This window comes from Eumetopias jubatus, unplaced genomic scaffold (assembly GCF_037043125.1).
Source record: "Eumetopias jubatus isolate StellerSeaLion01/CBP00866 unplaced genomic scaffold, mEumJub1_p1.0 scaffold_8, whole genome shotgun sequence".
Lineage (NCBI taxonomy): Eukaryota > Metazoa > Chordata > Mammalia > Carnivora > Otariidae > Eumetopias > Eumetopias jubatus.
In genome coordinates this window covers 21441333-21466504 of record NW_028274814.1, presented here as the reverse complement: position 1 = coordinate 21466504, position 25172 = coordinate 21441333, and the positions used below count along the sequence as shown (strand labels likewise).

The following is a 25172-nucleotide window of genomic DNA, read 5'->3' as shown; positions in this document are numbered from 1 at the left end:
TGGAACCAAAGTAATTTCTTCAATGTTCTGTGTATACAGTATTTCATATTTATTATACATGATGTTTTGAAAGATTTTTGTAATTTTGACATAAATTTCTTTTTAAAATCCTTGGTCGATGTCAAACGGCTTTCTACCCAAATTTTCCCAATTGACTCTTTCAAGATTTCTGCGTTAGACTGTTCAGAACAATCGCCATCGGTGTAAAGAATGGATGGGGGCGGGGCGGTGGGGGGTGGGTGGGGAGCCCGGTTAGGAGCTGCTACAGTTGTCCAGCAGAGAAGACCTGGCCTCCTGCAGCCTTGCTAGCAAGCTGTGCACACCCTTCCCCTCGACCCCCTCCCCCCCAGAAGCATCAGGCGGAAAGTTCGTTAGAAACGGCAGAACCTCAGGTCCCAGCCCAGACCTACCTAATTTGAATCTGCATTTTAACAAGATCCTCAGATGATTCCTATGGCCATTCAAGTGAGAGAAGCACAGATGGAGACGACTGGTGGTTTCAAACTGCTGCACACTACAATCACCTGGGGAGCTCTAAAAAATTCCAAAGCTCAGGTCACACCCCATACCAATTAAATCAATCTCAGCGAGTGGGACCAAAAAACAAAACCTTTCCAAGTAATCCCGACATGTAGCCAATTTTGAGAACCTTTGATCTAGGGGTGCAGCGTGTAAGGAAACAATGGTTAGTTGGGCTCAGGTGGCTGAGGAACAGGCTTGGGAGGTAAACCTAACTCTGCACCACACAGCTCCACTTTACATTTTGGATTTTGCACAACATACAAGTAGGGTTGATGTGAAAGAACTAAAAAGCATCGAAGGCCTGGTGTACGTACTTCCGAATTAGAAGTTACACCGCCCGATCGAGGTACGCTGGCCGCTAATGCAGAGAAGCACCGTCTGGCCAGGACCGCGCGCCCCGCCCCCCCCCCTCCAGCGGCTCCCGCGCCCTCCCGCGTGTCGGGACGGGACTTGGGGCGCATGCGCGCTCGCCGCTGCGGCCGGGGTCGGCCTCCGGTGACGTCAGGACGCGTCGCGGGTTCCAGCCCCGAGCCCCGGGCCCCCAGACTCCCGCGCAGGTCGGGCGGGGGCGGGGCGTCAGGCCAGCTGAGCTATCCCGTCAGACCGCGCCAGTTTGAATGAAAGCTCCTCAAGATGGCGGCGGCTGGGGCCGAGGCGCGAGGAGGTGAGGGCTGGAGAGCGGCACCCCTCACTGTCCCCCGTTCTCCAGGCAAACTCCCGAGGCCCGGGAAGCGGGGCCGGGATCCGTGGGCCCGCCAGAGCGCGACGCGGCGAAACGCCGCCTCCCGCTCTGCTGACACCTTGGCCCCCAAAGGCGCCCCGCGGGCTTCACCCTTCCCCCGGTCCCTGACCCTTCTCACGGCACGGCCCGCTCGCTCCCCGCAGTCTCTTCCTGCACCCCGCTTCCGCGGGGCCCGGTCCGCGCGCCCTGCCCCGAGGTCGGCTGTCTCTCGCTCCGCGGAGGTCCCGCGGACTCCGTGGCCCGGCCCCCGCTGCCCGTTGGGCCGGAGGCCCCTCCCCGCCTGGTCGCAGTGTGGAGGTATTCGGGCGGCCGCCGCGGCTCCTGGTAATCCCCGGGGGGGTGCTCGAGGGCCTGTGGGCACGCGTGTGGTTTACTCCTTTGTGGTGGTTTGGGCGGGACGTTTTGTGTTCGGGCTGGCTTTTTAACTGGGAAGCGGGAAGTACCCGGTGGTGTAAATGTGACCTCAGTATCAGAGGAAAAAAGAAATTGGGGCTGAAGTATGAACGCTAAGGAAATAAGTGAGCATACACCCCATTTGGACGCGCTAGAAGGGTAAATTCCCCGTCGGAGAATATCCCAGTAAGTGGGTGTTTGAAGACGTAGCCTCTGCCTTACGGTAATTTTTATACCCACCGGGAACTTGCGTGTTATTTTTGTGGACGCCAGAGAATTAGATCCTAGCGTGTGTGTGTGTGTGTGTGCGCCTGCCTGTCTCGCGCACCCTCTGAAAGACTGGAATTTTCAAGGCATTCTAGAATTTAAAGGTATTTGCTAGCACTACTCCTGTCCACCTAGATTATGAACTCATTATCCCCAAACTTTTCTTCCACTAGGGGTTAGTGTTAACCTAGTTTAAGGTTTTTGTAGTGGTAATGAAATGTTTAATCTTGCAAATGAATTATCTTCTACATTATCATAGATAATCGGAATTGTTAACCAAGGGTTTGCGGTTTTTTATGTTCCTTTTTTTTTTTTCCTCAAAAATAGCATTTACGTCGAGGGTTGTCTTGAACCTCAAGTTAAACTAGGTAAAAATGGTAGGGACAACAGACATACACACCTTGGGTGATACCCAAGAGGAACCTCCTTTGCACGTGATCAGCATCGTGAGGTTAACTTTACACAAAACATCCCGAAGTTTTTTAAATGGAAGACATTTAAGTGGTCATTTCTGTTATACCACTCTCTTGCACCCAAAGCACCACTCCACAGTAAGCAGTCACTCCCCCAAATATTTTTTTGGAGAAAATACCTTTCATTTTCTTGGTCTAGAATTACGAATCTTTTGTAGAAAGCGGGGTGATGGAAATCGTGCTTCAAGGTTTCTGACGATGAAGCCCCAGTGTGAGTTGGGGAGGGTGAGGGAAGGATATAATAAGAGCTGCTGTGTGTTCTCTCTTCCTTGGAAATTACCTCAAAACAAAAGGTTATCACAACTACCTTGGAGAGCTACCGAGTAAAGCTTGAGTTTACTGATAGATTTTGTTTGGTTAATTCCACTTGCACCCCCGCATTTTTTTCAGTGAATCTGAAACCTGGAAAGATGGAAACATCACTAAAGTCATGTAGCTAGGTAGCGAAGCAAAGGCTGGGGCAGAGGACCCTTGATTCTCTGGAGTGCTTACCATAACTTGAGCCGTAAAACCACGTTTATTACATATTTCTAAACATCAGTTTGTGTTAACATATTTTATATGCCATGTGGTAGCATACTGTTTACACAAAATTGAGAGTAAAATCTTTAGCACATTTAGTTCCTGGCTTCTGTAAGGTTAATTATGAGTGTGTCTGATTTTTTTTAAGCTTGGTATGGATTATGTAAATTGAGTACTCTGTTTTGTAAATCTTGGCTTTAAAAACAATGCAGGAAATGAGTATTATGAAAACAAATTCTCCATTATTTGTAACAATTCTTGGGCTTATTTACCTTGATAATAATACAGCATAGGCAAAATAATAAATGGACTTAAAATTTCATGCAGCATTCCAGAATGGGAAAAGTAGGGCATGTGATTGCTGTATGACTATGTTACTGTAGAACTGTATTTCAATTAGATTTCATTTCTTATTGTCCAACGAAGAGAAAGGGAGAAAGTTGTTTTTAATAACTTTTAAGGCTGTTTTAAAATATATTTAAGATATTTTTAATAAGTTTGTCTTAGGATCTACATTTTATTAAAACTGATTATATTCTTTATATTCTATGTAGACTATAATGGAAAAGGTAAAAACTATCTCTGTTGCCGTTTGCATCTATATGTAATTTCAAGAAAGCTTACAGACATGAAACTTATTGTTCAGGTGGCTTAGTAGAAATTAATTTACATTAGTTAAGCATAGTAGGATAGAGACCCATGAAAAAAATCCAAGACCAGTTTACCAAAATAGTTCTTTAATGCTTAACTTTTTCTTGAAGACATATAAATGGTTTCTTGTCATATGAATTTTCAGTCCTGTAAAATTGCTAGTTGAAGGGTGGGGATATAGCGGTCTTAAGTTTTTCCTTTTTTTGTTTTAATTGAGTAGCTACTTCACTAGTAAAGAATTCTATTTTCTTATTGTAGCTTGGTGTGTGCCTTGCCTAGTTTCACTTGATACTCTTCAGGAATTATGTAGAAAAGAAAAACTCACATGTAAATCGATTGGAATCACCAAAAGGAATCTAAACAATTATGAGGTGGAATACTTGTGTGACTACAAGGTAGTAAAGGTAAGGCAAATATCTAGCCCCTTAAAAGAGACCTTATCAGACTTCAATTCAGTATTTCATATTTCTGTAACATAAAAAGAACCTTAAAAGTAAGCAAAAGCTCTTCTTAATGTTAAAAATTCTAAGTCATAATAAATTTATATGTCCTATCATCTATATTGCCAAATAACATTGAGAGGATTTTGAAGCATTAAATGTTCTTGCATTAGAATATTTTAAGGTACTTATATCATTCTACATCCAACTCTTGATTATCTCCATGTGGATTACCAGAGCAAATGTTTTATCTCATGTTGGCTTCTCCTGTCATTCATTTTGTTCCTGAATCATATTTCCCCACTATCACCTGAAATAAACCTAGAAATTCAAACCCAATTTTAGTGCTGTTGAACCTCCTCAGGAAGCATCACCATTTTGTATGTCCTGTACCGTGTCAAACTCCAGATATGAGGTTCTGTGGTATAATAGAATGGCCTGGAGTTTAGAGTCATTTCTGATCTTCGATTGGTACTTTGTGGCTTTATCAAAGTCATTTAACTTCTCGGGGGCCTCACCTGAATTCCTGTTTCTCTTTAAAATGACAGGTTTGTTTTCCTAAGAACCTTCCTCAATCTAAACCTTATGATATATTTTTGAGTAATTCATCTTTCTGTAGTCTGCTCCCTCTCCAAGAACTCTTTTTTGGTCATTTATTTGTCACTTCTTCCAGACAAATGAATTGGGAATCTTTCTCCTTTGTCTTCCATATTGATTCAGTCATTAAGTCCAGTTCTTCCTCTGAAACGTCCATCATCTTTTCATGTAACTACCTTCCCCACTCAGTGGGATTTTATGATCAAGCATTTCACCTACACTCTTCAGCAACCTTCAACCCCAAAACAGCCCAGTCACCTGCCATCTTATTGTATAAACTGTGGCCTGACCAGTCTAGCCAAGAATATCCTATAATCACACGTACTGATACCATTAAAGCTTATTTCTCATCTCACTCCACTCGGTTCTATATAAGGTTTTTATCTGTTGCTTTCTTTTCCCTTTCTTGTCAGCAATTTTTCTAATTTTTTATTACTTTTCTGGACTTCTTACTCTATCCTTCACCTTCGTACTCAGCCACAGACACTGAAGTGTATTTACTTCCCTGTCTTCCACTTCCGTGAAATATAGGATCCTTCAAGTATGAACTCTGAACTTTACACCAGTTATCTGTATCTTTGCTGTCACTGTTTTTCCTTTTCCTGTCCATCCCTGTTAGAACTTTGCTTAATCCATGATGCCTGCTTTTTTTTTCTTTTTCTTTTTTTTTTTTTTTGTTCTTAAGCTCTCTTTTTCCACTTACTTCTCTCAGTCAATAAAACCTATTTAGGTCTTATCCAATCTTTCTTCAGCCTTGTCTCCCCACTCAAGCATTCCTGTCCTCTACTTCATTTCCCATTAACTTTTTCAAACAGCTTTGTCAAGATGTAATTCACATACCATACAATTCACTAATTTAAAGTGTACAACTCAGCTTTTAGCATGCTCTCAGAGTTATTCTAAAGTTGACTGTGGTGACGGTTACACATTTTCATTACGCCAAAAAGAAACTCCGCACCACTTGGGCACTACTCCCCAAACCTCCCCAATCTTCTTACCCCACTAGCCCTAGCCAACCAGTAATCTACTTTCTACCTCTGTAGATTGCCTATTTGGACAATAGGCAATCTACAGGGTCATAAATAGGACCTTACATTATGTATGTGGTTCTTTTTGATTGGTTTCTTTCATTTAGCATGGTGTTTTCAAGGTTTGTCCATGTTGTAGCATGTATTAATACATCATTCCTTTTTATTGCCAACTATTCCATTATAGGGATGTAGCATATACAATTTATTCCTCACTTGGACATTTGGGTTGTTTCTGTTGGGGGCTATTATAAATAATGCTGTTATGAACATTCATGTAGAGGTTTTTGTATGGACATGTTTTCATTTCTCTTGGATATATACCTAAGAGTTGAATTGCTGGGTCATACAATTTCTCTGTGTTTAACTACTTGAGGAACTGCCAGACATTCCCACTAGCAGTGTTATGAGTGTTTCAATTTCTATACCTCCTTACCGACACATTATTATCTGACTCTTTGATTATAGCTGTCCTAGTGGGCATGGAGTAGTACCTCAAAACCAATCCTTATGGTTTTGATTTGCATTTCTCTGATGGCTAATGATACCAAGCATCTTTTTTGTGCTTTTTAGCCATTTGTATTTCTTTGGAGAACTGTCCATTCTGAGCCTTTGCCCATTTTTTTAAATTGGGTTTTTTTTTTTAATTATTGAGTTGTAATAGTTCTTTATATATGCTAGATAGTCCCTCATGAGATACACAGTTTGTAAAAATTTTCTCCTGGAGATTGTCTCGTCACTTCTCATTAACTTTTTAACCCACTTTATTCTGATTTATGCCCCTATCAGTGACCTCCTCATTCCAAATATGAGGACCTCAAATCTTACTCTCCTTCTTAGCAATGTCTGACACTGTTTGCCTCTTGCTCTTCTTTGAAATTCTCTTGTCCAAGGAGAGACTGCCTATGCTCATACTCCGTCTCTACCATCTATTAGTTGAGTGACTTTTAGCAAATTACTTAGCCTCTCTGTCTTTCCGTTTCTTCACTTATAAAGTGAGGATAATTATAGTACCCATCTTAGGGTTATGATTAGCATTAAATGAGTTGATATAGATAAATGCTTAGAACAGAGACTGACCTGTGATGTTCATATTGTAGAAGTGTTTTCTGTCATTGTTACTCACCTCTATCTCCCCTCCTTTTCCCACCTTTTTCTTAGTACTCTTTCTGAATCTCCATTGTCTCTTGCCTGTCCTTCCTCTGAAATGTAGATAACCTTCACAGCTCTGTCCTTGGCCCACTTCTTACCTTGAAATGACTCTGTAGATGACCTCTTTCCCAGTGGTTTCTACTTCTCTCTGTTTGACTCATGACTGCCAAATCTTTGTGAGGCATTGACCTCTTTATGGACTTCATTTCAAACTGGACACTGTACAGGTTCCCAAATTCAACATATTCAAAACTGCACCTGTTTTCCTCCCTCAAATCTGCTTCCTGATCTAGTAGTGTTCCCTATCTAATCTAGGAAAACCATAATACCTCCAGTTACCTAAACTTTTTAAGTTCAGACATTTTTAATTCTTCCTTTCTACCTGCCATCTAATAGGTCATCAGATTATATTATCTTTGTCTCTCTATTTGTGTTTTTATGTTCATTCTTGCTGTACTTGAACAGTTAGTTATGTAGGGGTCTGTGCCTACATTGAAGGAACTACCATTATTCTTACACAGGATTCTGAATGTTGTAGTTAGGTTTAGATAGCTTTTGCTCTTTGGTTTCCCTTTTGCTCTTATCAATCCTTTCGGTTTCTTGTTTTGGAATAAGCACCCTTACTTGCACACTTAGGTCCCTTCTAAGAGGGACCACTTATATCCCTCCTTTCTTCTTGTTTCTAGCACAAATTACTTAATCTGTGAGCCAGTATTATTTCCACATATACCCTTTTACTCTCTCCCCTCTCATGTTCAGGGCACGTGAAAGATCACATGACCGTGTCCTTTTTTTGTGTGTACCCCTCCATTTAGTTCGTAAGAGACACTGTTTCAATACCATATTCCTCAAAGCCGTTACAGATGCTTCTAAAACACAGTTCTGGTTGTGTTAGGGCCTTGCTTTAGACCTTTTAATGGCTTGTCTACCAATCTAAGCTGAGACCTTTTGTAGTGAGGTTCTTTATTATCTGGTCACCAACTGCCTTTCCAGCTTCATCTCCTGTGACATATCCTACTTTTTATCCACACGGAAATACATATAAATTCTTTCATTTAGCTAAGATTTAATAGCACCTACTATGAGCTGGGCAGTGTTCTAAGCATTGGGGATATAGCTTATATTCTAGTTCCTTGAACACATTATACACCCATGTGCCCTTTTGCTGTTCTCATCCAGTTCCCTCGCTGGAATACTGTTGTTTCCCTTTTCTCCTTGACAGAATTCTCTTTGGCCTGGAAAGTTCAGCTGAAAGGTTACCACTTATTTTTGAGCTTTCTGCCCTCCCCCCATGTCCGTAAAATTAATTGCTTTATAGTCAGGACTTAATAAGCACTGTTTGTATTATTCTAGAACTTGACACATTTTATAGCTTGGTTTCATACCTTCTCTGCTAAATTGTCAACCATTTAGGGCGAGGACTAGGTCTTACTGTAGTCTCTAGTACACAATGGGTATTTAGTTAGTACTTAATGAATTGAATTGGCTTTTGCATCAGTGACTTCTCCATTCCTCACAATCACCAGTACACTAGATATTCTTAGCTTCAGACTTAGATTAAAGCAGCAATCTATTGACTAATAGCTCCTATATCATCTTTCTATAGTCTCAATAAACATTTGAGTTTCTTTTGTGTGTCAGGTACTACATTAGACTCTGGTAAAAATAAAGGTTAATCAGAAACTGTCTCTCACCTTAAACTCACAGCCTGGTGGAAAGATGGATAAGTACACCATCCATTACAATATAGTATAATAAGTACAGTGGCCGACTTCATTACATATCTGTGGGAGGTACACCAGGGCCAGGTCACAGAAAGCTTCCCAGAAGAGGGGATATCCCCCTAAGACCTAAAAAAGACAGGTACACTATAACTCATGGTTTTAGTACAGAGAAAGGAGTGCTAGAATATGGGAGTTGGAAAGGATGAGAGATGAGTGAAGGAACTTTCACAGCATTCTACAGCAATGGGGGGTCACTTGAAAGGTTTTCAAAGAGTGATACAGTCAGATATTCAGAGAATTTTCTGTCTGCAGTAAGGAAAGTGGATTGGTGGGGAGGGGAATGACACGCAATTTAAACATTCTGAAAGGCTGTTGCGGTGATCTGGGCAAGAAATTATAGTGCTTAAACTAAAGGAGATAAAAAGAAATAGGTAGTTTTTTTGTTTTTGTTTTAATTATCATGGTTATAAAATGTACAAGTCTATGGTTTAGTGGTCGGGATTGGGTAGGAATCCAGCAGTGAGGGATCTACATCTATGAAAACATGTGTTTCTGACTTGTGGTGGTGTAGACAAGATTGCTTACCAAGACCCAGCAATTTAGGAGGATTCGGATGGGAGGACCAGGTTGGGTTTGGAGAAGAAGGTTGAGGACATTTAACTGTAGGATGACTGGTAGGGAGTTGAGAATGTGGCTCAGAGTCAAGAGTGAGAACTGGAAAACAGATTTTGAAGTAATTGGGAAAAAGATAGCAACTGAAGCTCTGGGAATGGATATGATTATCCATTAATTAACAGATATTTATTGCCATCTGCCATGTCATATGCTAGACACTGGGGATCGCAGCAATTAATGACACAGAGGTATGGTTTCTGATACATGGAGTTGATCTTTTAGTGAGAGTAGAAAACCTTAAATATAATTGTACAATGTACTTACAGTTGAGGTAAGTGCTAATGTAACAGAAGGTTGTAACTTCTGGAGAAACTAGGCAGCCGTTCGTGAGAAATGGTGTTTAAACTCAGCCCTAAAGAATGGAAAGAGAAGTAGGGAAGGGTCTTGAGGCAGAAGAGAGCCTGACTTCTTCAAGGAATAGAAAGTGTGAGTGGAACATAGCAAGAGAGATTGAAAGGAGGCTAGAAGGATGGGGAGGACCCAGAAAGTACAGCTCCCTACAATCCAAGAAAAGAATTTGGGCTTTATCTTAAGGGCAGTAGGGAAACATTAACTAGTTTTGAGCAGGGGAGTGACGTGATGAGATGGATGTGTTGAAGATGGTGTTCTGGCTGTTGGACCTTGAATGGTTTGAAAATGGTTAGAGGCTATTGCAGTATCAAGCAAAGAAAATGTGAGAAGAGAGCAAGGACTGATGAGTAGTATGGTGGGTGAGGTGGGGGTTCTCATGGGAAAAGCTATCAAAGCAACTGAGACAAACTGGCCAGAAAGGTAGGAAGAAAACTGGAAGAATGAGTCATGAAGCCTGAGGGAGAGAGAATGTTAGCACAATAGGGAAGAGGCCAGTGGGGTCAAGAAGATCCATGAGGGACCCATTGCATTGAGCAATGGAAGAGTCATTGATGCTGTTAAAGCAGTGTTTGTGCATGGTAAGACGCCGAAATAGAATGAATTAAAGCATAAATTACAGGTGAAGGACGCCTGGGTGGCTCAGTTGGTTAAGTGTCTGCCTTTCGCTCAAGTCATGATCCCAGGGTCTTGGAATCAAGTCCCACATTGGGCTCCTTGCTCAGTGGGGAGCCTGCTTCTCTCTCTGCCTGCCAGTCCCCCTGCTTGTGTGCGCGCTCTATCTCTGACAAATAAATAAAATTAAAAAAAAAATCAGAGGTGAGAAAGAGTCAAGTAGTATGGATAATGCTTTGAAGAAGTCTAGCTTTGAAGAAAGGGAGAAAGGGCTATGTAGGTTTTAAAGGTGTTTATAATTTTATATTTTTATTTAAAAATCTGTATAGGTAATATCTGCATGTGATTTTAAAAATTGAATGTTCTAAAAAGTTGAATGTTCTTATACTGAAAAGAAGTCTTCCACCCCTGTGACCTTGAGTCTCCTGTCTCAACTTTTAGTAATTTATCCTATTTTTGAAATTCCTTATATATTCCAGCATTTATATATCAAAGGAGGTTTAGTTTAATTTTGCTTTTAAAAAATGAGGGAGGCTTAAAAAGCTAAAAATAAAAAATGTGGGAGGTTTAAATGCTGGTGAGAGCAAGTAGAGGAGAAACTGAAGAGATGGGAGAGGTGTGATAATTGATGGAGGAAATACATCTCTTGTATCAGCATCCACCTTTTCTCTAGTTACATGTCCATGGAAAGGTGAAAATTAAGGGAGTTTCTGTTTTTCTCTGCATTAGGAACAGAGGTCTAGGGCTACTGAAAATAACGGGGGAGGTAGTGGGAGAGTGACCTTGAACAAAGTGGAGGAGTTCCTAGTTTGGGAACTAGCCAGTTTGGGAAATGGAATGAATGCTCACTGGAGGAATGACAGGGCTCTTACTGTTGTGAATTCATGTCAGGGTCCACTTGAACAAATTGTGGTAGTGTCAGTGCTGTATGGTTTTTCTGCAACATGTTGCTGCCATGTTCACCTTTCATACAGAAACATTTCTGACAAAACCGAATACTCTTTATTAACATACTTAGCTCATCAATGAAGAACCAGAACCCCCAGGCACATTGGTAAGCCTTCTCCCTTAATAAGCAAATATTAAGAGAGAAATATTACCAAAGCTTTGACTTCATAAAGTATCCAGGTAGTTCTTTGTCTCTAGAACCACCACTTACTGCATGACACATACTGGCAGAATTGTCCACCTCTAACATAGATTAATATTCCTGAAAGACTGCACTCAGAGTGGTTTGTTAAGAACTGGAATAACATAGAAATCATTTGACTAAAATACATATTTGAGACATCAGGAAAAGAGAACTCCAAGAAAGGACTTTTCCAGGGTCATGTTGCTCAGTTGTGTCAGTCTTGGACCACTAGCCCAGGTCTCAGAATTGCTACTTGGTCAGTTACTGTCCTGAAAATCCAGTGACTTTCCATGGAACACTAGTGTTTTCATAATTAGATTCAGGCTGTTTTACCACTAATACTGAATATGATGATTTCAAAACTTTCAGGAAAGATTGGCTAATGGGAAGATAGTTTTTGTTTTTTGTTTTCCCATATATATATATATATATATATATATTTTAAGTTTTTGTGCTTGCTACCACTTACTGGCTATAGACAGCAGATGACAGAACAAATATTGAAAAAACATGAATTACTATCTACATTAAGTTTAACAGCTTGTATTTCTTTTAAAGATTCATGTAGTTACTCTTGTGATTTTTTTTATATTGCATATATGTTGGCAGCCATATTTTTTGTTTTGCATTCAGAAGCAGTCAAAGTCTAGGATATAGTAGGCAATTGTGCTTGGTTTTGGGGCTATGAAGAACAAGATTTCATCCCTCTTGGTCTCTGGTTAAGTTTAGAAATGGGAAACAAGGGGATTGGCAGTGATCAGTTCTCCTCAGGCAAGAGAGTCAGGAAAGACTTCATGGGGTAGGTGACATTTGAGCTGACTTCTAAAGATGAGTAGGTTTTCCACACGTAAAAAAATGAGACCAAAATAAGTTTGTTATGGAAATGTAAGAGGCCACTGTAATTAGAACTTTGTAAACAAAGGAGAAAGTGGTGAAAAGGCCTGGCATCTTCAAGTACTAGCAGCCACAGTTCAGTATGGCTAGAGGGTGGTGTGTGAATGGGGCCATGATGGAAGACTGTGTTAGAGAGGCATCAGGGACCCAATCAAGAATGATCTTTGTTATAACAGGAAGTTTGAACTTCATTCTTTAGGCAGTGGGGGAGCCGTTAAAATTTTTAAGCAAGAAAGTAACAGAACGACTGGTACTATGGATTTCTTATTTTTATAAGAAAACTTCACTTTAGTAAAGAAGAATTGGGGTGTCACCAGCCAGAGCAGGGAAACCAGTTAGGAGACTAATGCAGTAATCCCAGCAAGAATTGAAGGCCTGAAGTAACTAGAGCTATGGTAATTAAGATGGACAGGAACAAATATCTGAAGAAACTTGATGACAGATTGAGAAGAATCTAGATTGAGCTCCTGGTCTGCGACTCATGTGACTGGGTAGATGATGGGTAAGATTATACTTGATGGGGAAAAGGAGAAAAAAAATCCATTTAGGAAGAACAGTGGTGAGTTCCATGGAGATAGATGGATGTAAGAACCTGTTGGACACCCAGTAGGCTATTGGATATATGGGGGTGCCAATAAAATTTTGGAAGTCATCAGCATATAATTAACACCACTGGAGTGATGAGGTTGCCCAGAGAGCATTTAGAGCAAGAATTTTTAACCTCTGGAATCCAGATATTCTCCATTATCCAAAATAGTACATATGTGACTTTTGTTAGGGGAAGGTCCATAGCTTTCTCCAGATTCTCAAAAGCGATAAACCTTACTTGGTGTGGAAAGGGGCCAAGGACAGAGCCCCGAGTATCTGCATTAAGTGATGGGCAGGGATAGTAAGTAGTCTCAGCAAAGAAGACAGTAAAGGAATAATAGTGAAGAGAGAAATGTGATGTCAAAGCCTAAGTCAAGTAACATGAGGACTGAAGAGTCATTGGCTTGGCAATTAGAAGACTGGTAAATTATTTCTAATAAACAAGATGGAATCAAATGTATTTGTATGTAATGAAGCTTCCCACAGAAACACTATGGCTTCTAAGAATTGTAAAAACCATTGGCCTATAAAAAAGGTTCAAATGCCTCTGTCGAGTATTCAAGGCTAAAATTTGCTCTTGCCTTGCCGTTTAACTTCTCGCTTCAATATTCTGAACTTTAAAGGTAGCCAAATCCATCTCTTCACTGTTTTCTGGATACTTCATACAAATCTTAGCTCCAAGCTTTTGCTGGTGTTTTTCATCCTGCCTGCCCTGTTCCCTACCCAACAAATTCTATCAGCCTTTCGCAGTTTGGTTTGTTCTGCTTTCTCTGTGCTCCTTTCTGACTATATTGATTTCCTTCTTTATATACTAGTGGTAATTATTGTCTCGTTTTGTCACTTAAAATTGTACTGCCTTGCATTGCTACTTACTGTACATATTATTGCCTTCTTTTCCCAGAGATTTTACCCCTGAAGACTAGCACTACCCTACATCTCATCATACCCCCTACACCCTCTAGGGGCTGAACTTTCACATACTTATTTTAAATACTAAAATATTTGAATGAATTTAACCTAAGCCAAATATAGTGGGGGAAAATGTGTTTAAGACAAAATTCTTATAATGCATTCTAAATTATACAGGAGTGATTGATGGATCATTTTACAACCGTACTCCATTTCTATGGGTAATCAAGAGTTGACTGCATATCAGAATAAAATACTGATATATATGAGGCTTATGAACTTTTGGGCTTTTATTTGGAATTTTTAATGAATTAATTAAATTTGTTAGGCCAAACTAATTTTTCTGTGTAAGATTACCAATTTTTCAAAATGGAAATATCTTTTTTGGATTTAAAGTAAAATGCACTTACTAAAATAAGTCTACAAAGTAGAAGTAAAATATTACTAGTATTTCTATACTATTTTGCCAAAGGCACTCATGTTTTATAAACATCTTTACCATCCGTAAATTAAGTAGGTACTGATGGGATTAACATACAAAACAGTCACTAACAATGCAGCTGGCTCATTACTAAACAATGTGGTATGTTACTTTGGAAGCTGACTTCAGAGGCCTGGTGTTACTGGTTTTGCTGAATGATAATTTAGCTTAATTATCTGATTTGAAGCCAGTGTTTCTGTTTCTTCCATTATTTGCTGACAACTGTTGGCATAATCCAGGGTATGGTAGGAAAAACTGTAGCAGAAAAAAAAAGGGCCAGAGTTGCATTGCTGCATTCCAGAGTCAGAAAAATTAAAAACTTTCCTAGATAAGTACAATAGGTATGTTAGATACTGCCACGTGGGTCACATTATTGTTGACCAGATATCAACATAAATCCTAAATTGTAGTAGTTACCTGACAGGAGGGAGAAATCCGTGTTACACTTAGCCAGTTTGACTAACACTTAAATATGTCTAACTAAGCTTTTCCTTTTTTCCCTGAAATCACTGTATGTATTTTCAAGAAAGTACAGTTTTTTGCATATCCTCACACCTTAATTTAACCACATTTTCTAAACAGGTAAAGCATATTTTGACCATTTCCATAAAGAAGGAAAGTTAATTCACAGGCACTATTGCTTTTTGAGTAGAATATACTAAAACATTGAGACGAATCAGTGGGAAGAATATAAACTTAATCACTGGCTGAGTGATTTGCTTCAGCAAAGCTGCCTCGGGGCTCCTTTACCCCAGTTTGTGCCTCAGTAACATTTCCTAAACCTTCCAGGTTATTTGGCATTAATCAATAATAAAACAAGTGTTATACGTACCCTTTATAATAAAAACTTAAAAATTTCAGGGAAAAGCAAATGTATCCCAATTAAGTTTTTAATCCATATCTATGATTTAAGACAACTAAAAACTAGAATATACAGTTTAATCACTTTCATATTTTAGAGTGTGGATATATGTGAGTTATTCCAGAGGACAAAGAAAAAAATTGAAGGGCTTTAGAATTTTTTTATTATACACACTTAACCACCTTTTTTAAGAGAAACTTAACATGGCGTTCTCTGATTTTAAGGGAAGAGAACCTAGTCAAGTCACTGGGGTAGGAAGGCAGAATTCTAGGGACCATGGTGGCCACAACAGCAGTCTGAGGGATAAATCAAAATGTTTGGTGTTAGGTGGCTTGAGTGCCTGCTACCTAATCCATTCACGGGTGAGTCTAAATAAGGTAAGAATTCTCTGGAATCGTGATGTCTGTCCAGTAGAAACAATATAAGCTTAAATTTTCTAGTAATCACATTAAACAAGTGAAATGAAACAGGTGAGACTGCTTTCAAGAATATATTTAATTGGGGGCACCTGGCTGGCTCAGTCAGTAGAGTGTGTGACTCTTGATCTCGGGCTTGTGAGTTTGAGCCCCACGTTGGGCATAGAGAGGACTTTAAACAAATCAATCTTTAAAAAATAATAATATATTTAATCCAATAAAAGCAAAATATTTCAGTATATAATCAATATTTTTCAAATGTTAAGAAATACTTTACTTTTTTGCGTGTTTAGTGTTTGTAATTCAGTGTGTATTACACTTAAAGCACATCTCAATTTGGACTAGTCACATTTCAGGTGCTTGACAGCTACATGCTGCTAGGAATGACTATTGGACATTGTGTCTCTAGAACATCTAAGGGATGTGTGCCCATGATATTGAGAAATAGAACTTGCCTTATATCCAATGTAAAATATTAAAATTACCTGCCTTAGAGGATGCCTACATCTGTGCTGGCCAAGTGAAGCACTAAGTAGGTCATAAATTGTTAGTTTTGAGACTGCCTGTTTCCGTGATCAAGATAAATACGAAATACGACTTTGTTTAATAATTACTGTTTAGTAAAATATTCATGAATTTCAGTACTCTTATATTCACGTGCAGTTTACCTATGCTCAAACATACTATGCCACAACTAAATTCTGTACCTAATTTATGTAATATAAAGAAAAAAGTTTTATGTTTGTATTGCATCCACTAGAAACCTCTGACTCAATATATTCTGAGCTTTATTAAGAAGAATGATAATGGCTACCTTACTCTTTAAGATACTAAATTCTTTTAAGTAATTAGGACTCATAATCTGATTTCAATTTTCTTTTATATTTTAAGGATATGGAGTATTATCTTGTAAAATGGAAAGGATGGCCAGATTCTACAAATACTTGGGAACCTTTGCAAAATCTCAAGTGCCCATTACTACTTCAACAGTTCTCTAATGACAAGCATAATTATTTATCTCAGGTAAACAAAGGCAAAGCAATATCTCTAAAAGACAATAACAAAGCTTTGAAACCTGCCGTTGCCGAATATATTGTAAAGAAGGCCAAACAAAGGGTAGCTCTGCAGAGATGGCAAGATGAACTCAACAGAAGAAAGAATCATAAAGGAATGATTTTTGTTGAAAATACTGTTGACTTAGAGGGCCCACCTTCAGACTTCTACTACATTAATGAATACAAACCAGCTCCTGGAATCAGCTTAGTCAATGAAGCTACCTTTGGTTGTTCATGTACAGACTGCTTCTTTGAGAAATGTTGTCCTGCTGAAGCTGGAGTTCTTTTGGCTTATAATAAAAACCAGCAAATTAAAATCCCACCTGGTACCCCCATTTATGAATGCAACTCAAGGTGTCAATGTGGACCCGATTGTCCCAATAGGATTGTACAAAAAGGCACCCAGTATTCTCTTTGCATCTTTCGAACTAGCAATGGCTGTGGCTGGGGTGTAAAAACCCTTGTGAAGATTAAAAGAATGAGTTTTGTCATGGAATATGTTGGAGAGGTATGTTCAACTTACAACAAACAATGGGTGTGGAAGGTTTATGCTTTTTTTACATCAGTAACAAATATTGGTACTTTTTATATTACCATTTGCAAGTGAGAGAAGGGTTCACTGGCATAGTTAGAAATACAAACTTGTATATGAACAAAAATATATATATAATCACAAACAAAATAGTCCTCTTTCAGAAACACCCATTCATAGTCATTGAAACCGGCATTTGTAAAATATGGCGACTGTTTTTTTACATAAAAGCCCTAAGAAGAAAATCAGATCTAAACACCTGCTGACTTTGAAAACTTTTAGATTATAATTCATCCACTTGACTAAATATGGTTAAGTGTAGTTGGCAAAACTCAATATCGTATCAACATGAGAGATACTGTAGGGTAGACAAATGCTTTCTTAGCAAGTGTTGTAAAATAACTTTAAAAGCATTTATTGAATCCACCAGAAGATCCAAATTCTTTGTAGCTCAGCTGGAGACTATTCTCTAAATTACCAGACTGAGCAAATTTATTTTTATATGTATAATGTAAATATACAAAAAATAGTATTTGCATGTACCACATACTATTCTAAGCACCTTATGCTTTAACTCCTTAATACTCTCAATAACTCTGAGGTAGTAGTGTTATCTCCATTATTATAGATGAGGAAACAGGCACAGAGAAGTTCAGCAACTTGTACAAGGTCACATTGTAGTGAAGAGGAGCTAGGATTCAAAACCAAGGCTCCAAGATGAGTGCACTTTGCCGCTGTGCTACACTTCCTCAAACTGAGTGAAGGACTAAGCTGTGACTAGAAAATACAAGTGTGACTTGCATATCTCAGGTTGTCACATCTGACATTTTAAAAGTTATGTGGAACTAGGTCATGTATAATTATCTGTATTCATCTAGAATTCTGAGATTAAATTGGAACCCTACTTCGATCCTTCAGTTTTTATACAACAGCAGGTTATTGTAAATCACTATACGGGATACCAGATCTTGTATAATCAAATTCCCCTCTGTTTTGGCTTACTGAATGCCATAGTTAAATCTGGTTGACACCATGAATCACTTTAGACATTTTTGGTTTCCTAAGCTGAGCATCTGGTAAAGCTGTGTTCTTAGAACTGTAGACGATGGTTTTGAGCTACAGAATTTCATGAAAACAAGAGTGTCATCAAAACAAATATTCACACAAAGTACTCTAGAAGAGCTGGATGGAAAGATGTGGAAAACTAAGGGCAGAAATGACTGCAAAAGAATCAAGGCTGTTTAAGACAGGAATTAGGACAACCCACAGTTAAGAAATTGAGACAGTACTACTTTTATTCCAATTTATTCAGATGTTCAAAAAGCTACCCAATTATAGCTTTCTGTAGGACACAATGGAATGTAAAGGACTAAATTTACAAGACACTCATTTGCAACAATGTGGATGGAACTAGAGGGTATTATGCCTACTCTACGAAACTAAACTTTCCATACAGTTGACTGCAAATTTGACATGCCTTCTTTCCTGTATTTGTAACAGATTTCCATTTGTAACTGCACAAATTACAGGAAAAATAAGCTTTTAGAGTATCTTTACTTTTTTTTTAAATTAACATATAATGTATTACTGGTTTCAGAGGTGCAGGTCTGTGATTCATCAGTCTTATATAATACCCAGTGCTCATTACATCACATGCACTCCTTAATTCCCATCACCCAGTTACCTCACCCCTCTCCCCCTCTCCCCTTCAGCAACCCTGTTTGTTTCCTATGATTAAGAGTCTCTTATGGTTTGTCTCCCTCTCTGGTTTCACCTTGTTTTATTTTTTCCTCACTTCCCCTATGATCCTCTGTTTTGTTTCTTAAATTCCACATATAAGTAAGGTCATATAATTGTCTTTCTCTGATTGACTTATTTCGCTTAGCATAATACCCTCTAGTTCCATCCACATTGTTGCAAATGAGTATCTTGTAAATTTAGTCCTTTACATTCCATTATGTCCTACAGAAAGCTATAATTGGGTAGCTTTTTGAACATCTGAATAAATTGGAATGAAAGTAGTACTGTCTCAATTTCTTAACTGTGGGTTGTCCTAATTCCTGTCTTAAACAGCCTTGATTCTTTTGCAGTCATTTCTGCCCTTAGTTTTCTACATCTTTCCATCCAGCTCTTCTAGAGTACTTTGTGTGAATATTTGTTTTGATGACACTTTAATTTCTTTACCTTTGTAGGCATTAGTATGTTAATAAATTTATGGATGAGTGTGTTTCTTCAGTTCAACAATAGCTATATAATATACTATAGTTTTTTCTTTTTAGGTAATCACAAGTGAAGAAGCTGAAAGACGGGGGCAGTTATATGACAACAAGGGAATCACATATCTCTTTGATCTGGATTATGAATCTGATGAATTCACAGTGGATGCAGCCCGATATGGAAATGTCTCTCATTTTGTGAATCACAGTGTAAGTGATACTTAAAGAATAGACAGGACTAATCAACTTAGCACTGTTTTTAATGATTTTCCATAGTTGAGGAATAATTATCTTTAAATTACTTACCCTTCTCATATTTCCAAAGTATAATACAAAGACCTCTTTGGTTAGGTTATGGTATTATTGCTGTATTAGGAAAATTCACTGAGGTGCCTACACAATACCATGCGTTTTGCAAGAGTTTTTATGTGTTACTTCATTTAATCATTCCAAAACTTTGTAAGTTGGGTTTTGTGTTAATGTAGAGGACGAAGTTAGTGAGCGGAGGAATTAAGAGGTAGAAGGGTTAGGAATCACATGCAACTGTAGAAGTTAACATGTAACATGTTAATATATTTATAAGATTTAAGAATTTGCAGAGTAAGTATTTAGGGCTATTTTTCTAAGTTACCAGTTACTATTTTTAATTCATGTTTGAAAAGAAGTTAGAATACAGCTGGAACCCTGATTATAGAATTTTATACTCTATCAACTATTTCTAAAAATAAGGGAGATGATTAGTTACTGGGTACCTACTAAGTGCCAGCAGATAAGGGTAAGTTATGTAGCTGCCCATATAAGAAAGTAGGCCATGCTAAACTTATGATGGATTTTATACCAAGAAACTAGTTTACGTTTAGTAGTGAAATGTCAGAAACCTTCTGAGTCGTTTGTTGCTTTTTGATTTTTAATGTTTTTCTTTTTAATTTTTTTCAAATTTTTTTCTTAATGATAAATTTGAGATACTCTCAAAACAGATGTATTCTATACAAGGACAATTAAACACTTATTTTGATTTCTTAGGATGATTCACTAGATGTTTCTTCTTGCATTGTCCAGAATTTAATACAGAATTCTCAAAATATTAAACAATTCCAAACAGAGGTTAAAGCAATGAAACTCCATTCAGTATAAAATTTGAGTTTTATAATGCTGACTTTTTTTTTAAATAGTTATATTCTATTTCACATTACTTTTCTCTGTATCACGTTACTAACTGAAATGAACTACATACAGGTGAAATGATAATGTTATCTAGGGTTTGCATGACAAGTCCTCAGAAAAGTTAAAAGGTTGAGACTAGGTGAAACAATTGGTAAAAATGTTAGTAATTGTTAAAGCTGCAGGGTGAATGTATGTGGATTTATTATTTTCACTAGTGTGTATGTCTGAGATTTTCTATAAGTGAAAACAGTATTTTTTAATTTGCGTGCCTCAAAGACCACTAAACAATAAACAGTGTAATTCTAACAGAACTTAAAAAATAATAGTCGAGAAATTATTTTATATGGAATGTAGAAGAGCCTGTTCATGTCATTTTTACTTAAATGGGTTCTAATGTTCCTTCTTAGTGTGACCCAAATCTTCAGGTGTTCAATGTTTTCATTGACAACCTTGACACCCGTCTTCCCCGAATAGCATTATTTTCCACAAGAACCATAAATGCTGGAGAAGAGCTCACCTTTGATTATCAAATGAAAGGTATGGTTCTCAAGTACGGTTTGATTGGTGTTCACTTGTTTCCATATGAAGAATCAGAGTAGGAAAAGACCTGAACCAAAAGATCTGAACCAAGCAAATATTAAAGAAGAGAAAAAATGAGGCTCTAAGAGTTGTCATTTTACTCAAGGTCACAAAGCTAATCTGACGGAGGTAAAACTAGAATCCAGGTCTGCCTGACCTTGAGCTGAGTAATGCTCTTTTCTCTGTATTCACGTTGCCACCTGCTTTTTTCATAATTTCCATTTATGAAAGCTTATCATATACATCTTTTCTCAATATTATTTGTATTTTAAAATTGTAAGGCATACATTTCTGAATATTTACTAAGAGATGTATATTCAAAAGATTGAAAATACGACTTAAATCACAAGTGAACTTATTCCATTCCTACTTGGATTTGGCTTTTTTTTTTTTTTAAATGGTACTTTTATTTGCTTTATTGTGACAATATCTTTTTCTTTGTTTTTTTCTAAGTATTAATTACAGGGTGTTACTATTTGGCCTTGCTTTATGGCCCTTAAGTAATGTATGAAATTGAATGATTGTGTATTGGATTTTCCCAGTTAAGTTCCATCATTTCCGAAAGCTGTTCTTTTAAGTATGGGCTAATAGTATATGCTTTTATCTCTTACTAGCCCACACCGTCCTTTCAAGATAATTCATAATGATTTGTCTCTGAATATTCACATTTACTTAAAACTGATAGAAAATTTGAACTTCCTCCTGAATTGTCGTAATTCTTACTTCTGTATTTCTTTTTCTATGTAATCAGGTTCTGGAGATATATCTTCAGATTCTGTTGACCACAGCCCAGCCAAAAAGAGGGTCAGAACTGTGTGCAAGTGTGGAGCTGTGACTTGCAGAGGTTACCTCAACTGAATTTTCAGGAAATAGAGCTGATGATTGTAGTTTTGTTTTTTTCTAATGTTAACATTTCAAAAAAGTATTTGGGACTCTTCTCATATTATCAAGATTATATGCTATGTTAATTTACAGTTCATATTTCAAACTATTGGCCAAATGTATTACTGATGCTTCTGAAGAGAACACAGGGTCACACAGACTAGTTTGAAATACACATATTTAGTAGATACCAAACATGAAAACTATTTACATATGAGCATATACATAACATAAAAAGTCTGTGTGAATAAAGAAATGCCTCCTTCAGTGTTTAAGCATTGAATTGATAGCGTAACAGTCACTAAGATCAAATATTCAACCTGCGTACCTTGATTTTAGAGAAAGTTAATTCAGTTTGGACAAATATATACAAGTGCTATTCTATTATGTTGTCATTCCCATTATTACTCACTGTACTTGTATTTGAGACAAACAGATGATACTATATACTATTTTCCTACTTTCATTAAAATATTGGGTCTTACTCATACATAAATTTAAGGTTTAAAATTAAATATAAAAAAATTTACAGCTTAATTCATATTTTGAAGCAATCTAGACTGTTATGAGTCATGTATGTCTGAACCAGTAATTCTTAAAGACTTATTCCCTTAAAAGAATAATTTCCAAAAAGCTCTACAATTCTAGAATGGCTGGCCATTATGCTGCTTCGAAAGGCCGGGGCAGTAGGACCACAAGAGGGTTTTTGGAGTGCTGGGCAGAGGGAAGGGAGCACTTGAAGGGCCCCTCTTAGTAACGCGAATTAAGAGATCCATGTTGAGTTCCTCTGGTCTAGACATAAACAGCAAAACAAGCTACTCCTGAGTGCAGTTGCACCTAACAGTAATGTTTCATACAATACATTAATATTACATTTTCTGAATTTCAGGCAGTTTTAACATTTCCACCAAATTTAATTATTTTTCTATTTCCTGCAGGCTCTTAAAATAATCTATATTTTGGACTGATACTTATTTTTTATACATGAATTTTTTAAATGTGATAAAGCTAAACTTGGCTTGGCCAAAGTGTGTACCTGAATAATGAGAACTTTTTTTACTTGAACCATGAAGACTGAAATGGACTATATTCCTCGGTTTTTGTTTTGCTGCATAGTAAAACCTCAATCGGGGAAAAAAACGTGTTTTCATCTCTGTCTTGTGGCATTTGTAATCATGGTGTCCAACATGAAGGTAAACGCAGCAAGTAAATCTGGCTTTCAGTATTCCTAATTAAATTATACCTAAGCTCATTGCCCCGTTGCTTTAATGACCTAAAATAAGTTGGGGTAAAACTGAACTGACTTCAAGAATGCAGCACTTCAAATATCTTCTTAATCCTTAACCTCTTTTTTGGGAGAAGCTACACTTTATTATGCATTATGTTGCTACCACATGACTTTGCTCTTTCATAATACAGGGTAAATTCTTTACATGTTTGGAGTCTCAGTGTATTAACCAAAATCTGCTGAAGGTGTCAAGGAAAAATACATTTTTTGGTGCCATTTCTTAGGTTTTCTTTATGAGAAAATAGTCACATGGTGTCAGTGGTGAGAAAGCATCACAGATTTACAGGTGCTCCAATGGCCAAGCTTACTTTGAATTATAATTCTTACAGGTTTAAATATGTAATTTTAATATTCTTAAAAAGTCAGTGTTCTACTGTCCAGTTATTCTTGTCTACTTCTTGTGTTAAAAAAAAAAAAATGTAATGTAAAACAGGAGGGCAAAGGGAAAGTGGCTATTTTCAGTAAACTTGTTTCATTTTGTCCTTATTACTAGAAATTTAATGGGTCTTTGAGATTTTAATTACCTCTGTTACCTTTATTTTATTAAAAAGCTGGACTTAATCAGTAAAATAGGAACTCCGTACATGAAGCTGTTAAAAGCCTTTAAGTCAACATTTAGCTTCTTTAGTTTCCCAAGTTGTCAGAATTTGTTCTCTCAGTATAAATATAGACAATATTCAAGGGTGATATTTAGATCGAGTTTAAACTGTAAATCCACTGTGCAAGTTGTATTAGTATCATTGTTTTCAGTACCTACATGAGGATCGTGATACACGGTAATCTCAGGGTCTTTTCCCCCGCTCTGTGCAAAATCCAGACTGCATTTATTTTTCTTACAGTTCATTTTTCTTTAGCAAAATAAATTTAGTTTGGCATTTGATTTTCTATTTATCGTGGCTTAGCTTTGTTTCTGAATATTTTACCATCATTTCCAGTAAGGCTTACAAAAGGGTCAAAAAAACACCCATGTATTCTGGACTACTTGCTTTTGCGATTAACCGAAGGTTTTTATACCATTCCTTCAAAGTTTATCATTGTCATGGTTGATCCATTTGAATATTAAAGTAGAATTTTACATAGCATAAAGTGAATATGGATGGATACTTGTAAAATGTCTTGAGCATTAGTCACCAGGTTACTTGAACACATTGTACTAAACAAAAACTGCCTGGAACTGTAAGGGAATTTTAGATGGAAAGCTCCTATTCTTTGAGCAAGCTATTAGGCCCTTTCTCTGTGCTCCTCATAAACCCGTGAGGCTGGCGCTCTCAATCCTGTACTGGTTAGGTAACATTAACACACCCGAGATCACCCAGCTCGGAGCCAGTAAACTACCTATCATGTCCTCAATTTTGTACTTAGTTTAAACAAACATGTAACTCTTGGATTCCTCTCTAAGGCAAATGTGGCTAGTCACGGGCTGTTTCTGATTATCTTGGTTTTTGAAACTTTTTTTCACTTTTCCTTTTCTACTTTACAGTTCTTAAAGTAAAAACCAAGTAGCCACTAGAATTAATCCTGCCCAGGGCTGCGCTCTTTTTCAGAGGCATGATTTCATAGTGGCTAAGACCACGGATGCTGAGCTTGAATTGCCTGCGTTGTCAGTCCCAGCTTCACCCCTTCCCAGCTATGTGAACTACCTCTCTGTGCCTTAGCTTCCTCATTTGTGAATGGGGAGAATAAATTTATCTACCTCAGAGGGTGGTGGCGAGGAATAAAGGAGTTGATATCCAGTGTGTAAAAAATGAAGCATCACAGCATAAGCACCATATGTAAGTATTTGCTACAATTATTCTGTACTGTAAGCCTGTACTTTAAAATCTTTGGTGACCACTACAAGTTGTTTCGTGTTGTATTTTTTTTTTAAGTTCTAGTGCTCCTAGCCCTTAAATTCATTCAGCTGGCATTTATTATGCTAGGTTCACCTACAAAACAATGAGCATACGGCAGGATGTTAATACTAAATTGACAATGTGATTATAAAGTGCTAAAAATTTCAGAAGAATGTTTCCAGGCACGTTTTGA

The 25172-nt window shown here is 37.7% G+C and overlaps 1 protein-coding gene across 2 annotated transcripts; it reads left to right on the top strand.

The window, feature by feature from the left end:
• The first annotated feature begins 1051 nt into the window (after window positions 1–1051).
• SUV39H2 (SUV39H2 histone lysine methyltransferase) lies at window positions 1052–22343 on the top strand. 2 transcript variants are annotated; one of them, XM_028114099.2, is made up of 6 exons: window positions 1052–1186; window positions 3829–3974; window positions 16323–16994; window positions 19298–19444; window positions 20806–20935; window positions 21729–22343. In XM_028114099.2, the coding sequence occupies exons 1-6, from the start codon at window positions 1156–1158 to the stop codon at window positions 21833–21835; spliced, it is 1233 nt and encodes a 410-aa protein (XP_027969900.1). In that variant the 5' UTR covers window positions 1052–1155; the 3' UTR covers window positions 21836–22343. The 2 variants fall into 2 exon arrangements, with proteins under 2 accessions (XP_027969900.1, XP_027969901.1); XM_028114100.2 differs by lacking the exon at window positions 3829–3974.
• Window positions 22344–25172: the final 2829 nt, after the last annotated feature.

Excerpts from the sequence above, each read along its gene's own strand:
- SUV39H2 (XM_028114099.2), top strand. The coding sequence starts at position 1,156 with ATGGCGGCGGCTGGGGCCGAGGCGCGAGGAG. Across the intron at positions 16,995-19,297 it reads TCATGGAATATGTTGGAGAG|GTAATCACAAGTGAAGAAGC; the intron begins GTATGTTCAACT and ends TTTTCTTTTTAG. Across the intron at positions 19,445-20,805 it reads CTCATTTTGTGAATCACAGT|TGTGACCCAAATCTTCAGGT; the intron begins GTAAGTGATACT and ends GTTCCTTCTTAG.